Source organism: Lagenorhynchus albirostris, chromosome 2 (assembly GCF_949774975.1).
Source record: "Lagenorhynchus albirostris chromosome 2, mLagAlb1.1, whole genome shotgun sequence".
Taxonomy (NCBI): domain Eukaryota; kingdom Metazoa; phylum Chordata; class Mammalia; order Artiodactyla; family Delphinidae; genus Lagenorhynchus; species Lagenorhynchus albirostris.
Window position 1 is genome coordinate 151,648,657 of NC_083096.1, and position 15,850 is coordinate 151,664,506.

General features: G+C 41.2%; 1 protein-coding gene across 1 annotated transcript in view; it reads right to left on the reverse strand.

Annotated features, from left to right (window-relative positions):
• The window catches only part of LOC132514880 (phosphopantothenate--cysteine ligase), a 179,319-nt gene continuing 163,469 nt past the window's right edge, over positions 1-15,850 (reverse strand). Inside the window, exons 20-24 of the mRNA XM_060140355.1 lie at positions 13,453-13,594; positions 9,583-9,719; positions 8,451-8,565; positions 1,099-1,163; positions 1-848 (exon numbers count right to left, since the gene is read on the reverse strand). Coding sequence (XP_059996338.1) covers positions 671-848; positions 1,099-1,163; positions 8,451-8,565; positions 9,583-9,719; positions 13,453-13,594 — 637 coding nt within the window. The 3' untranslated portion in view covers positions 1-670. The remainder of the gene's footprint in view (positions 849-1,098; positions 1,164-8,450; positions 8,566-9,582; positions 9,720-13,452; positions 13,595-15,850) is intronic.

Here is a 15,850-nt window from a genome sequence, read left to right on the forward strand (position 1 = left end):
AATAAGGACCAGAAAAGAATAAATGAAAATAGTTGTGTTAAGAATGTGGGCTTTATAGGTTTTTGTTTTCTCAAATATTTGCTTTAACGTGATTACATTGTTTTTACTTTTAAATTAAAAAATAAATAAGAAAATACCCATGATGATAAGAATAGAAAGAATGCTGAATTAGCTGTATGTGTGCTCTACTGAACAAAAACCTAATTAGGGACTTCCCTGGTGGTCCAGTGGTTAAGACTTTGCCTTCCAGTGCAGGGGGTGTGGGTTCGATCCCTGGTTGGGGAGGTAAGAGCCCACATGCCTTGGGGCCAAAAAACTAAAACATAAAAAACAGAAGCAATATTTTAACAAATTCAATAAAGGCTTTAAAAAAAATGGTCCACATCAAAAAAAGAATCTTAAAAAAAAACCCCTAATTAAACCACTGAACTTAAGTCATGACATTGATCAATACAAGGCATTTGAGGATACCAAACAAACTTGAGAAATCCATTATTAGAACAGGTTTAATGAATTTATCAGCAATTTTGAAGACTCCTGGTTGACGTCCAGTGAGGATCTGTCATAACTCTTCTCTACGTCATGCTCCACCTTCACGCCCAAGCTTTAAGTTAGCAGCTTTGATCAGTCTAGTTTTAGACACCAGTGATTTTATAGTTCTGACTTGGCCTTATTCTTGGATGTGATGTATTTCTTTCAGAGAAGCCACGTTTATATATCCAGCTTCAGAATTCTGTGAACACGAAAGAGACTCGAGGGACTTGGCGTTTACCATTGCTTCTTCTGACCTATGTTCTTCAGTTTCTTGAAGACTTCCAGCTGACTCTATCAAACCCGTTCCTGAAAAACTAAGAATGGCCATGTGTGAGGACTTTGTATAGACAGGATCTCTCAGCACACTTTGGGGTTACAGAGTTAAGGCATCAATAGAATTTCAACTTTTGCAGGATCTTAGTTCCCCCTTGGCAGTGAAAGCGTGGAGTCCTAACCACTGGACCACCAGGAAAGTCGCTGCTATGCTTTCTCAAGCCAGCAGCTAGAACTAGCTAGGCAGCCATAACTCCCTGGCATGTGGATGATTGTCTTGATTTTACTCACCTGGAGTTTGGTAAGGGCACAATTTTATTCAATACTTCAAATTCAGGGATGTCACTAATTGTTTCCTAAAAGAAAAGAAAGGATGAATATTAAAAAATTATAATGATAAGCCATTGGCGATATGATCCTAGAACTTATGCTTTATATATATTTTTGGTTAAAAATGTAATCCCCTCACCTTACACCTGTTAGACTAGCTATCATCAAAAAGACAAGAGATAAATGCTGGAGAAGATGTGGAAAAAAGGGAACTCTTGTGCACTGTTGGTGGGAATGTAAATTCGTGCAGCTACTATGGAGAACAGTATGGAGGTTCCTCAAAAAATTAAGAATAGAGCTACCATATGATCCAGCTATCCCACTTCTGGGTATATATCTGAAGGAAATGAAAACACTGTTCCAAAGAGATATCTGCACTCCATGTTTATAGCAGCATTATTTACAATAGCCAAGATATGGAAACAACTTAAGTGTCCACTGATAGACGAATAGATAAAGAATATGCATACAATAGAATACTACTCAGCAAAAAACAAATTTTTTAAACAAAATAAGGAAATCCTGCCATTTGTGACAACACGGATGGAATTTGAGGTCATCAGGCTGAGTGAAATAAGTCAGACAAAGAGAAAGACAAATACTGTATGAACTCATATACACTTGGAGTTTAAAAAAACCAAACTTATTGAAATAGAGACCAGATTTGTGGTTGTCAGGGATGGGGGAATTAGGTGAATGTGGTCAGAGGTATGAACTTCCCTTGTAAGAGAAATAAGTTCTGGGAATGTAATGTACAACATGATGATATACTTAACAGTACTGTATTGTATATATTGAAAGTAGCTAAGAGAGTAGATTTTAAAAGTTCTTGTCATGAGGAAAAAAAATTGTAACTATATGAGATGATAGATGTTAACTAATCTTATTGTGATCATTTTGTAATACATATATATATCAAATCATTATATTGTACACCTTAAACTTATACAATGTTATATGTCAATTATATCAACAAAATTGGGGGAAAACTGTAATCCCTAATACCTATAGAATATTTGGTAACTATACATGTCATACTTTCAACAACAAAAAACCAAACAACTCAATTAAAAAATGGGCAGAGGAGCTAAATAAACATTTCTTCCCAAAGAAGATGTACAGATAGCCAATAGGCACATGAAAAGATGTTCAACAACACCAATTATAGACATACAGATAGCCAATAGGCACATGAAAAGACGTTCAACACCACCAATTATTAGGGAAATGCAAATCAAAACCACAATGAGATATTACCTCACACCCATTAGAATGGCTGTTATCATAAAGGCAAGAAATAACAAGTGTTGGCAAGGATGTGGAAAAAAGCAAACCCTCGTATACTGTTGGTCAGAATGTAAACTGGTGCAGCCACTATGGAGAACAGTATGGAAATTCCTAAAAAAATTAGGAACTACCACATGATCCAGTCCCACTTCTGGGTATTTACCTGAAGAATACAAAAACAGTAATTTGAAAAGCTATATGCACCCCATGGCATTATTTATAATAGCCAAGATATGGAAACAACCTAAGTGGCCATCAAAGAATGAATGGATTAAGTAGATTATACATATATAAAAATGATATCTTGCCATCTGTGACAACAGTGTAGACCTTGAAGGTATTATGCTAAGTGAAATAAGTCAGACAGAGAAAGACAAATACCATATGATTTAACTCACATGTGGAATAATAATAATAAAAAAGAACAAACCAAACCAAACAAAAATAAACACATAGATACAGAGAACAGAGTAGTGGTTACCAGAGGGGAAGGTGGGGGAGGGTGAACTGGGCAAAAGGGGGAGGGGAAGGTGGGGGAGGGTGAACTGGGCAAAAGGGGGAGGGGAAGGTGGGGGAGGGTGAACTGGGCAAAAGGGGGATGGATGGATGGATGGAATCTAAACTTTTGGTGGTGAGCATGCTATAGTATATACAGAAGTCAAGGTATAATATTACACACATGAAACTGATATAATGTTATAAACCAATGTTACCTCAATAAATAAAATTATTTTAAAAATAATAACTAAATGCCATACTTTTTATGTTAGTGCTTTTCACAAGCCTGCTTTTTATATCCACTTTTCTACATGAATTACCTCATATTAGCTGATATAATCATTCCATTCTATTTGATGAGTTCTTAATACTCTTGTAAACATTTTCTGTCCCTTTAAATCATAAAAAAAAGTAACTGTTTTGAGCTCCATTACTTTAAGAACGAAATATTCGTTCTCAGAAAAATGTAGACCAAAACAGACCAGAGGCCTACTCACAGAGCATATAAAGACCATGTCAGAAAATGCGGGTTTTATTTTGAAGACTGAGGGAAATCCTTGCAGTGTTGAGTCATCGGCTCAGACTACATGTATTTTCTAAAGACCTCTCCGGCTATAGACTATAAGAACCATAGGACTTCAAAAGACAAAGCCTGGGAAGATGGGACAGGGGAGATGAGATGTGTCTTTCCAAGCAAGGGAAATACATGATTCAGAGGAGGAAACGGCAGAGCTTTTGGGGAAACAGTGAATAGGCTAGTTTCTTTTGATCAGGTTTGTCAGAAAGGTATTTGGAATATGGAACATTCTTATGTGGCTTCAGTTCTGGTTTAGACATCAATAACTCCGGAAGCCTTCCCTAGCCACTCCAGACAGGTTGAGACACCACTCCCCCTGCTTCCTCAGCATTCTGGGCCTACTGCTCTTGTAGAACTTAGCGCATGGCAGTTGCCAGTTACATGATTGTCATTCTCACTGGGCATGAGTTCTGGGAAGACAGAGAGTATCTCTTGTTCACCATCATATTTAAACCATATGGGAAACAGCATGAGGCCTGGCACACTGTATATGGTCCATTAATATGTGTTGAATGAATAAACTTCGTCTTATAGACAAAGGCAGTCTCTGAAACTCTTTGACGTGAAGTACTATGAAGTCAAGCAGTGTTTCACGACGATGGGTCTAGTGGCATGGGCAGGGCAGATTAGAAGAGGAGGAGAGATTGAAAGGAGATGAGTTAAGAAGTTGTTGCAGTGACCCAGGTGCTAAGTATTTGGGATGCAACGGGTAACAAGATGGGCAGAGTTCCTGCTCTCTTGTAGTGTATAAGCCAACTGAGAAGAAGGATGGAATTACAATACAGGCAGCAACATGGTCTATTACAAAGGCTATGTCCCTGGTTACTCCAATGCCCCTGCAAGGGAAACAGTTGACTTGGAGTATTATGAGACAGTGGCTAAGAGCAGGGACCAGAGAGTGCTGTTTTCAGTCCTTGTTTTTCTATTTATCAGCTGTGTGACCTTGGGCAATGATGTCACTTCACCTCTCCAGGTCTCAGATTCTTCAACTGTGAAAATGGGAATGACAGGCTTTTCACATAAGATTATTTTGTGGATTACAGGAGATAATATACATAAAATGCTTAGAACAGTCCCAGGCACATAGTAAGCACCCAACGAATGTCAAGCTGTCACCACTGTAGCCCCAAGAAAGGAAGCGACCTAGGATATGTCTGATCTCAGGGATCTATATACTGATCTATTTGCATATGTGGTAATCACTGAGAATCAACAGATCTTGGAAACGTAAGCAGTAGCTATGTGGCCTTTGACATATCATTCAACTTCTCTGGGTTTTATCCCCCTCCTGTGTAAAATGAGAGGATTGGATTGGAGGATCCTTAAGATTCTAAGTTTATAAACAGTTTTGGAGTTTATTCCAATAGGTGTCAAGATGTTACAACTCGGTACCTTTGTCACACGTGGGATATTGAGCTTGATATACTGTAGTTCTGACCCATGTGACATTTCTTATCTTGATTTGATGACAATATTGTGGATCTCAAAACTATTGGTCCTAAAAAATACTCCTTTAAGGCCTGTAACTCAGCACCGACAATACTATAGTATTTATTCACGTATGTGTCTGTCCTTTTCTACTAGACTGAAGGTCTCTGAAAACAGGAACCATCTTCCATATTCCTAGGACCTATCACAGTTCTTGGAATTAATACATTTTTGTTGAGGGCTTCCCCAGTGGCACAGTGGTTAAGAATCCGCCTGCCAATGCAGGGGACACGGGTTCGAGCAATGGTCCAGGAAGATCCCACATGCCGCAGAACAACAAAGCCCACGGGCCACAACTACTGCGCCTGTGCTCTAGAGCCCGCGAACTACAACTACTGAGCCTGTGTGCCATACTACTGAAGCCTGCGCACCTAGAGCCCGTGCTCCGCAACAAGAGAAGGCACCACAATGAGAAGCCCGCTCGCCGCAACTAGAGAAAGCCCACGCGCAGCAACGAAGACCCAACACAGCCAAAAATAAATGAATAAAAATAATAAAGTTCCCTTTAATAAATAAATAAATGTTTGTTGAATGAATGATTAAGTAAAAGAGTGAATGACTAGACAATTAAGAACAGTTGTAGCTCAAGCAAAGCCATAAACTGTTGGAAATTAGGTCACATCATCTGGCAGTTCTACTTTTTAATTTTTTTAACATTTTTATTGGAGTACAATTGCTTTACAATGGTGTGTTAGTTTCTGCTGTATAACAAAGTGAATCAGCTATACATACACATATATCCCCATATCTCCTCCCTCTTGCGTCTCCCTCCCATCCTCCCTATCCCACCCCTCTAGGTGGTCACAAAGCACCGAGCTGATCTCCCTGTGCTATGCGGCTGCTTCCCACTAGCTATCTATTTTACATTTGGTAGTGTATAGATGTCCATGTCACTCTCTCACTTCGTCCCACCTTACCCTTCCCCCTCCCCATGTCCTCAAGTCCATTCTCTGCATCTGCGTCTTTATTCCTGTCCTGACCCTAGGTTCTTCAGAACCTTTTTTTTTTTAGATTTCATCATATATATGTGTTAGCATATGGTATTTGTTTTTCTCTTTCTGACTTACTTCACTCTGTACCACAGACTCTAGGTCCATCCACCTCACTATAACTCAATTTCGTTTCTTTTTATGGCTGATTAATATTCCATTGCATATATGTGCCACATCTTTATCCATTCATCTGTTGATAAACACTTAGGTTGCTTCCATGTCCTAGCTATTGTAAATAGAGCTGCAATGAACATTGTGGTACATGACTCTTTTTGAATTATGGTTTTCTCAGGGTATATACCCAGTAGTGGGATTGCTGGGTCATATGGTAGTTCTATTTTTAGTGTTTTAAGGAACCTCCATATTGTTCTCCATAGTGGCTGTATCAATTTACATTCCCACCAACAGTGCAAGAGGGTTCCCTTTTCTCCACACCCTCTCCAGCACTTATTGTTCGTAGATTTTTTGATGATGGCCATTCTGACTGGTGTGATGTGACACCTCATTGCAGTTCTGATTTTCATTTCTCTAATGATTAATGATGTTGAGCATCCTTTCATGTGTTTGTTGGCAATCTATGTATCTTCTTTGGAGAAATGTCTACTTAGATCTTCTGCCCATTTTTGGATTGGGTTGTTTGTTTTTTTGATGTTGAGCTGCATGAGCTGCTTGGAAATTTTGGAGATTAATCCTTTGTCAGTTGCTTCATTTGCAAATATTTTCTCCCATTCTGAGGGTTGTCTTTCTGTCTTGTCTATGGTTTCCTTTGCTGTGCAAAAGCTTTGAAGTTTCATTAGGTTCCATTTGTTTATTTTTATTTCCATTTCTCTAGGAGGTGGGTCAAAAAGGATCTTGCTATGATTTATGTCATAGAGTGTTCTGCCTATGTTTTCCTCTAAGAGTTTTATAGTGTCTGGCCTTACATTTAGGTCTTTAATCCATGTTGCGTTTATTTATTTATTCATTTATTTATTTTGCCGTACGCAGGCCTCTCACTGTTGTGGCCTCTCCCGTTGCGGAGCACAGGCTCTGGACGTGCAGGCTCAACAGCCATGGCTCACGGGCCCAGCCGCTCTGCAGCATGTGGGATCTTCCCGGACCGGGGCACGAAGCCGTGTCCCCTGCATCGGCAGGCGGACTCTCAACCACTGCGCCACCAGGGAAGCCCGAGTTTATTTTTGTGTATGGTGTTAGGGAGTGTTCTAATTTCATTCTTTTACATAAAGCCGTCCAGTTTTCCCAGCACCACTTATTGAAGAGGCTGTCTTTTCTCCATTGTATATTCTTGCCTCCTTTATCAAAAATAAGGTGACCGGACTTCCCTGGTGGCTCAGTGGTTGTGAGTCCACCTGCCGATGCGGGGGACATGGGTTCGTGCCCCGGTCCGGGAGGATCCCACGTGCCGTGGAGCGGCTGGGCCCGTGAGCCATGGCCGCTGAGCCTGCGTGTCCGGAGCCTGTGCTCTGCAACGGGAGAGGCCACAGCAGTGAGAGTCCCGCCTACCACAAAAAATAAAAAATAAAAAAAATAAGGTGACCACGTGTTTGTGGGTTTATCTCTGGGCTTTCTATCCTGTTCCATTGATCTATATTTCTGTTTTTGTGGCAGTTCTACTTTTGATAAAATCTGCAAAACAACTCAAAAACTTGGAAACTATCACCTTTCTGAGACCAAACATGATGCAGGTCTTAACGCTCATAGCAATAGTACCCAATGAGCAGGATCTACTGTGAAATATCCTAGGAAGAAACGCCTAGCAGGTGATACAAGCCAGGGAAGAAAGCAAGCAGCCTCCATCCTGGAGTCAAAATGCAACTCTGCTTACTGAAGTCCCTCTGGCTGACTGCTCACCAGCCAGACTCTGGACCTCATGGCAACAGAGACTTATTTGCTGCAGCTCTCTGGACTTGGCTACTTGTCAGCATGGTTTTTTGTAACATAATTGCTTTTCTCTGACTCAGATGTTCTCCTTAGGCTTGACTCCTTGCCAGACCAGACTAGCTTCACTTTACCTTTCTGAGCCTCAGATGGGCTCATCTCTCAGATGGGGCAAGAATAATACATGCTAAACAGGATAGCTGAGAAGGAGGCATCTGTGTGAGGACATTTAACATCCGTTCATTCTCAAATATTTATGGAGTATCTGTCCGTAGATACAATGGCATATGAGATGCAACCCTTGCCCTCCAGGATGTCGCTGCTGAGATGATGAGATAGAGAAGTGAAGAGGTGATGACAATACAGTGTGTTAAGGAAGAAGCTAGGAGGCACACACAGTGTGCTTTGGGATCACACAGGAGGAGCACGTTGAACAAAAGCTGACCCAATGAAGAGCAAAGTTGGTCAAGAGCAGCCAGGCCTGCTGCCCCCGTGTGCAGCCAGCGAGCCTCTTTGCTGCAGTCCACCACGAGGCCAAGTGCAGGCTACAGCTACACGCAGAAGATGAAGGAAGGTGAGAAGAGCAACCTTACCTCCCCTCTGCGGATCTGGATGCTCCTTATGATTCGCTCTAAGAGACCAACCTGCTGCGTGAGCCGGAGACTGTTTTCTTGTAGCTGCTTATTTTCTTTATCCAGGAAAAGTACTCTAAGGATGGCATAAATCAGAGGCATAACTAAACGTTTCTGTATCCTTCCTAAAAACTCTCTCTCATTTCCCACTAGCTCTGAGTCTCAGCCCACTGCCAGATTTTAGAACTAACTTTGCCAGAATAATTCCCACCATATTCCAAGACCAAGTGAAAAATGAATAAGCCTCTGGCTTGTACACCGTCATTAAATACGTACTGAGAACAGAGACACACGACATGCAAGAATATGAAAGGCACAATTCCAGCCCTTGAGAAACTTAAGGAAGGATACGATCCCACTTAGGGGAGGGACTCTGCATCCCTTCAAACACTGTTCATCTGGTCGCATCTGGTTCATACACAGCCATACATTGTGTATGAACACTGTTCATACACAGCCTACATCTGGTTCTGATTTCAGTCATCCCATGCTTTTGTTTCAGTAGTAGTCGTAGGAGTAGAAGTAAAAGTAGTAGTAGCAGCAGCAGCAACCACTTACCAGGTACTTCCTATCCACACAGTAAGCACTGAAAACTTTTCATGCATTAGCTCCTTTAATCCTCACAACAACCCCATAAAAGAGATACTGTTATGAAGCCTATTTTGCAGATGAGGAAACTGAGGCTCAGAGTGGGGAAAGTAACCCGTGTAAGAAGATAAAACCAGAAAGTCATTGAGCTGGGATGCCAGCCTGCTTCTCTCTTGGTCTACACCTTGATTCCACAGGTGCCAAATGATAAACGTGAGTGTCAACACACACAAAGGGAAGGGCCCGAATGAGCAGAGCTGGGTCCTCAGGAGGCAATGTTGCCATGAAAGAGCCTATCTGAATGCCCAGCCTGCCTTCTCCATGATATTTTTCTCTTTAATTTCACAACTCTGCCACTTGTATGAACTGCTAAAAACAGCAGAATGGCAGAGAAACAGTTATCAGGTAGGCCGCAAACTCAGAGGACTACCTCTGGAAAGATCTCTTTGTGGAGGGAGAAACCTCCTCTTTGTGGAGCTCACAGGTGACTCAGGCAGGCACCCACCTGCTCTGGACCGAAGATATTATCCATTTATTGCCGTGGATCAATTCCTCTTGCTCTGTGAGCTGCTCCAGAAGTTTCCTCTTTTCTAGGAGCAGGATATCATTTTGGGTGGTGATCTGGTCCTGGAATGCCTTCTCCTGGGGATAATAAAGCCCCCTAATTACCCCAGAAGGAAAAAGAATCACACATTTAAGAGCATCAGCCTGTTTCTAAACTCTGACAGCAAATTGCCTTGTGAACTTCTTCTCTCCTGTCTTCTAGTCTGTCTTTATCTGTTTGCTGAATTGTCAGCTAGACAGTTCTTCTATTTATCTTGGTTGTTTTATGTCATGTATTTTGTTTGGACATTTACTCATTCTTTTGGGTTAACATTTAAAAATATCTGAACGCTCAACTCCCAGTAAGGTCCCAATGCTCTCATCTGTATTCTAATTCCATAGGTTATCGAGTCACTAACAAATACAACTGAATTCTCTGAATCTCCATATTGAGAAAGATTTCCATGTAACACATTTCCATCTGCTTTGTAGTTATAGTCTTTTTAAGGCAAAGGGAGGAAGACGGGAATCTAGCCACCTCACCTGACAACCAATGTCAGGGTCTCAGTTGGCTTGGCAAGTTCAGCATGTAAACCAGGTACCGAGAATATTCTTGCAGTGATGATGCTGAAATGATTTCTAGCTTGACAGCATGTTTCATTATCTACCAACGTTTTCCCTGGAAGCAATAGCTAGCGAAGTTATAGCTAAAATGATAAAGGATTATATTTTGTGAAAAAACACTAACATTCTTATGTTGAGTCAGCAGATATTAGTAAATATCACTGTTGGTGAGGAGTTTAGAAGCTCACAAGTGTAGAACTGCCCTTCTCACTTCACCAAGAGCCTGTCAATGGTGACAGGCAAGCGCCTTCACCTATTTGTGTTTGTTTCCACCTGCCAGGTGTGGGAGCGAGTGGGGACGGGAGGAGAAACACCACCTCTGGTAGATGGGTGAATCACAGGGTTAAGAGCGGCAACTTTCTTTCTTTTAATAAGGTACTAATATAGATCATTCAGAAAAGACTGTCCATATATGTGGTATCTAAAAAAACCCAAGCAACAAAGAAAACCAGACTCATAGATATAGAGAACAGATTGGTGGCTGCCAGAGGTGGAGAGGGGTGGGTGAAATGGGTGAAAGCAGTCAAAAGGTACAAACTTCCGGTTATTAATAAGCCATAAAGATATAATGTACAGCATGATGACTATAGTTAGTAATACTGTATTGCATATGAGAAAGTTGCGAAGACAGTAGATCTTAAAAGTTCTCATCACAAGAAAAAAATTTGTAACTATGTGTGGTGATGGATGTTAACTAGACTTATTGTGGTGAACATTTAGCAATATATATAAATATCAAATCATTATGTTATATACCTGAAACTAATAAAATATTATGTCAATTATAATTCAAAATGAAAGAAAGAAAGAAAGGCTGTCCATCTATTATTAAGGAATTGTAAGGAAGGAGATTACAGTATGTTTTGAAATAAACTCTTCCAGATCTTAAAGTCCTTCATCCAGGACCCTTCAATGTCTAACAATAGTCTTTCCTGCTATTATTTAAATATATTTATGAGAAGGATTGAGAATATAAGCAGCTATCCCACAAATAATGCTCTCTGCAGTTATAACTGGATTAGAAAGGAAATTGAGTGGGGCAGGCTACTGACACCCTGTCCGTTGGAAATACCGTATGCTTTGGAACCAAAAAATCAGGACATCTGCTCTAATAATAGGATAAAGTATTTGGGGAAACCTGGTTTGGGTGGTCACACAGTCAGAGGACTCAGCTGGCTCACTGTATAAAGAGAAGGCAGAAGGAATGAAGCCCCCCAAAGTGGCATTATTTTCTGGAGATTAGGTGCTTAGAAAGTGAGCCCAGCTTTTGTATGCTCGGGGCTCCGGTTCACGGGCCCTAAAATAAGTAAAATCAGGAGCTCCAGGTCTGTACCACTGTGGTACATCTACTGATTCACACGCTTCTAAGAGATTTTACACTAAGAAGAAAATAACATTTATGAAAATTTATATGTGCCAGGTCCCACGTTAGGCATTTTGTATTTTAATTATTTCCCCATTTTACAGAGGCAGAAAATGATGCACAGGGACTCGGGCAAGGTCACAGAACTATCAAGCGGCAGGGCTAGACTTTGCATCCAAGTCTGTCCAAGGCCAACACCAACCACTCTTTCCTCGCCTCTGCTTACTTGAAGTCTCCAGTTAATTTCATGGAGGCCTGTGGTTTTTTGGGCAGATGTGTTCGTTTCCTAGGACAGCTGTAACAAATTACTACAAACTGGGCAGCTTAAAACAGCAAGAATTTATTTTCTCACAGTTCTGGAGGCCAGTAAGGTGTGGACAGGGTTAGTTCTGGGGGTGCTGAGGGAGAATCTGTTCCATGTCTCTCTCCTAGCTGGTAGTTGCTAGCAATCCTTGGTGTTTCTTGGCTTGTGGCTTCATCACTCCGATATCTGCCTCTATCATCACATGGCCTTCTTCCCCTGTGTCTGTCTTTGTGTGTGTCTTTCCCTCTTCTTATAACGATACTAGTCATATCGGATTTAGGGTTCACGCTAATCCAGTATGACCTCGTTTTAACTGTTTATGCCTGAAAACACCTTACATCCAAATGAGGTCACATTCTGAGGTTCTGGGTAGACATGGATTTTGGGGGTATACTGGAACACAGTACAGTCAGGAAACATGCCTGCTGAAAGCAGGAGGCTGGTTTTGCCATGTAAGCCTGGAAGTGGAAGGCAGGCATCACAAGGAAGAATGGGTAATACAGAATAGGTTGATGATATTTCTGGGGGGCCCATGAACCAGGGTTGCTACTTTCTTCTGTTATACTTTCTATATTGTCTTCCTAGTTGTGGATCTGAGTCTTTAAAAGTTGGATGAATTAGTGCCAAAATAGGAGGGTACTGCAAAATCTAACATATTTTCCTTTTTTACTACAGTTTAGAGTATCAAGAGGATTTTTTAAAACTGAAAACACAACAATGGTGACCCATCTGTTATAATCCTCAAATGTTTTCTGTGTGTAATCTAAGGATTCTTACCCTGGAGTCCTATAATAGCCCATGGAATAACTGAATTTACATCAACTGTTTTGGTATCCTTGGCACATAGTGGTGGTATGATGAAAATTTGTTGGGTAAAGAAATGAGTAATTTAAGACTGAGGACAATGTTTTCAAAATTCTGAAATGGGCTGGGGATCTCCAGAAGGGAAACATTCCTGGCCAAATCAGTTGCTCTCCATTTTGAATGGATGTAGTTTAATGCTCTCAAGGCCATTTGTCATCTGATCCCATTCATCTGTCCTATTTCCTTCTTACCCACACACTAGAAAGTCACACAGGGGTGACAAGACAAACAAAGAAACCAGGGATATTTAGAAAACAGCCTGAAGGCTCTAGTCAAGGACTGATGAAAGAATAGGGGTCACCTGTGTTCACTGCCATTTAAAACTGACAGAAATGTGAGGCAAAATGAAGGCTGCATAAAGTAGGAATGAGTTACGGAGGGTGGTCTGGAAGTCTCTGCTGCAGGGTGATTAAGAAAATACTTTCATTTGAAGGCAAGACACTAGTCCTAAGCAGCAGTGCAGAGTATTTTCAGTGTCTAATTTGATCTAGCATCGCTATGAGTCTTACACACCTTGGGGCAGGGCTTAAACAATTACTCAAATTGAAGAAGAGTGCAAAGAAAAGAAATGGAAACCTGGGCTATGAAGAGGCCACAAATACATTAAAAAACGAGTGGGCTTCCTCCAGATGACCAATACCAGCATCACCAGTGAGCTCTCCACCTTTTCCCCTCACCTTTTCCATTTGTTGCTGCAGGGTTCCAATCTCATTTTCAAGTTGTTTGATTCTCTCGTCTCGGAGTTCTACTTCATGAACTAAACGATCCTTGACTCTGCGAAGCTTGGCTTTGTGGTGGTGATGTTTCTCATTATAGTTTCTACAAAAGCAAATTTAAATATAGGTGCACATGAACACAGTGCAAACTACTTTGCCTCCTCAGTATGCACCTTTCTTGGGTTTCCTCTTCTTGCTTTGTCAGGGCCTCTGGCACCACAGATGGAGACTTGTCCTGCCTCACATCTGTAGGACTTCTCGCCCCCCAGTTGGGGAGAATGGACCAAGTACAACGTCCTAAATAACACAAGATTCCGTCATCTCCAACTCAGGAAACTCGACTTCTGATCCCTGACATCTATCAATTCGGAATCCTGCTCCACTGATTCAGTCATTGATTTAAAATTTTCTAGTTCTTGGCTACACCCTCGGACAGTGATATAACCCACTACTTCTATCTTGTCTATTTTCCAGATAAGTGGGTTTGCTCTCAGTCCTTGCCTTGAGTCTAGACTTTTAAATGCCAATTCTATATGTCTCTGCTCAAGACTCTTACTGAGTCTGACATAAATTTGACTTACCACTAATAAACACATGAAAAGATGTTCAACATCATTAGCTATAAAGAAAATGCAAATCAAAATTACAATGAGATGCCACTTCACACCTAGTAGAATGGCTAAAATAAAAAAGAAAGATAATAACAAGTGCTGAGAAGGATGTGGAGAAACCGGAACACTCATACACTGCTGGTAGGAATGGCAAAGGGAAAAAGCCTGGCAGTTTCTCAAATGGTTAAAAGTAGAGCCATATGATCTAGCAATTCCATTCCTAGGTATATACCCAAGAGGAATGAAAACATATGTCCACACAAAAACTTGTACATGAATGTCCATAGTAGCACTATTCACAACAGCCAAAAGGTTAAAACAACCCAAGTTTCCATCAACTGATGAAGCAATAAACAAAATATGGAGTATCTGTACAATGGAACATTATTCCGCTACAGAAAGGAATGAAGTACTGATACATGCTACAACATGAATGAACTTTGAAAGCACTATGCTAAGTGAATGAAGCCAGTCACAAAGGACCACATATTTTACAATTCCATTCAGATGAAATGTCCAGAAGAGACAAATATAGAGTGAAAGAAAGTATGTTAGTGATTGCCTGGGGCTGGGGAGTATAGCTAAAGAGTTTCTTTTTGGGGTAATGAAATCGATTGTGGTAATGGATGTACAACTAAAAGCCTCTGATTTGTACATTTTCCATGGGTGAATTGTATGGTATGTGAATTATACCTCAATAAACCTGCTATTAAAAAAAAAAGACAACAAAAATCTGAGTTACCATTTCAAGCTACTACAACAGCTAATCCTGAGTAAATAAGAAAATAGATTAAAGCCTGCATACCACCACTAGGCAAACTGCTCTGAAGATGACTGTGCTTTCCAAATGAGAACATTGTTACTCAGAAAGTGCTTCTTCAAACGAAAAATTAAGAACTTTCACTTTGAACCTAAGGCAGGAAATAGATGGGCTCCAGGGTAGCCATTTACAACTGGCCTCCTGTTCACATTTCTTGGGGGGAGAAAAAGTTGGGCTTCCGGCCGGACGCTTACAAGTAACTAGCCTTCTGTTTGCATTTCCTGAGACAGGAGATAGGTGGGCTCCAGGTTAGGCGTTTACAGCCAGCCTCCTGTTTGCTCTCTGAAATGGAAGTAACAGCAGAGACACGGTAAACAGCCAGGCTTTGTCTCCTGTGGATGCCTTAAGATAACAGTCACGGCAGGGACAAAGAGGGGCTAAACCCCGTTTGAGGAAAAGAACAAGAGGTCATACATTTCCCATCCTTGGGGCAAGGGAGACACTACATGTGTGCAGAAAGCCTCCCTGGGGATCAAAAAGGAGGGGGCACCATCCGATAATATGTGATGCTAAGGCGGCCCATATGCCTCTGGGCTGGAATCCATCTTGGAAAAAAGTTGCGCACGCATGTTGGGGAGGGTGCTAGGGCAGGTCAGGCGTGGAAAAAGAAACCAGGTAATTGGCCAAAGGTAAACAAAGACCCGGAAGAACTGCCCTATGTAAATGATTTAACCGCTTCTTTACTGCACTCCTCCTCATTAGGTGGGATGCCGACACCCTTTCTCTCCGGGTGTGCATCTCTGCCTTGCTTCTATCTCAACTAAACAAACTGTTTCTCTGTGTGCTCTCCCAACTTGTTGTTGTGGTATGTCTCTAATAATAAACTTCGTACCCATTTTTACAGTTTTTGCCTCCGTGAGAAATGCATTTTTCACTGGGGGCAAGAGCCAGGGGGTCTGGTGGCTTGGATTCCTGGTTTTCATACAGG